This window comes from Seriola lalandi, unplaced genomic scaffold (assembly GCF_002814215.2).
Source record: "Seriola lalandi dorsalis isolate HSWRI2012SDOR001 ecotype SW California unplaced genomic scaffold, Sedor1 jcf7180002054969, whole genome shotgun sequence".
Classification (NCBI taxonomy): domain Eukaryota; kingdom Metazoa; phylum Chordata; class Actinopteri; order Carangiformes; family Carangidae; genus Seriola; species Seriola lalandi.
In genome coordinates, this window is record NW_019525520.1 from 977,599 (window position 1) to 978,044 (window position 446).

General features: G+C 55.6%; 1 protein-coding gene across 1 annotated transcript in view; it reads left to right on the forward strand.

Annotated features, from left to right (window-relative positions):
• The first annotated feature begins 76 nt into the window (after positions 1-76).
• The window catches only part of LOC111646349 (U3 small nucleolar RNA-associated protein 18 homolog), a 1,607-nt gene continuing 1,237 nt past the window's right edge, over positions 77-446 (forward strand). The window contains exons 1-2 of the mRNA XM_023395827.1: positions 77-197; positions 294-444. Coding sequence (XP_023251595.1) covers positions 100-197; positions 294-444 — 249 coding nt within the window. The 5' untranslated portion in view covers positions 77-99. The remainder of the gene's footprint in view (positions 198-293; positions 445-446) is intronic.

Here is a 446-nt window from a genome sequence, read left to right on the forward strand (position 1 = left end):
CAAGGAATGTGTGACATCACACATCACCTTCCTGTGTCAGTCATGTGACGTGTGTGTGTGTGTGTGTGCGCAGAGGAGGGGGAGGTGTATGTTTGGGACATGCGCAGCAGCCGGTGTGTGAACAGGTTTGCAGATGACGGCTGTGTGAAGGGGACGTCCATCGCCGCCTCACGTAACGGACAGTACTTGGCCTGCGGGTAAGACACGCCCCCACACACATATCCCGCTTCCCGATTGGCTGACAGCTGACTGTCCCAGGTGTTAAACTAGTGCTGATCTTCTGTCTGTTTCAGCTCTCAGTCGGGCGTGGTCAACATCTATTCTCAGGAGGCGTGTCTAAATTCAGCCAATCCAAAGCCCCTGAAAGCGGTGATGAACCTGCTGACCTCAGCGACCTCCCTGACCTTTAACCCCACGTCTGAGATCCTCGCCATTGCGTCCCGAGC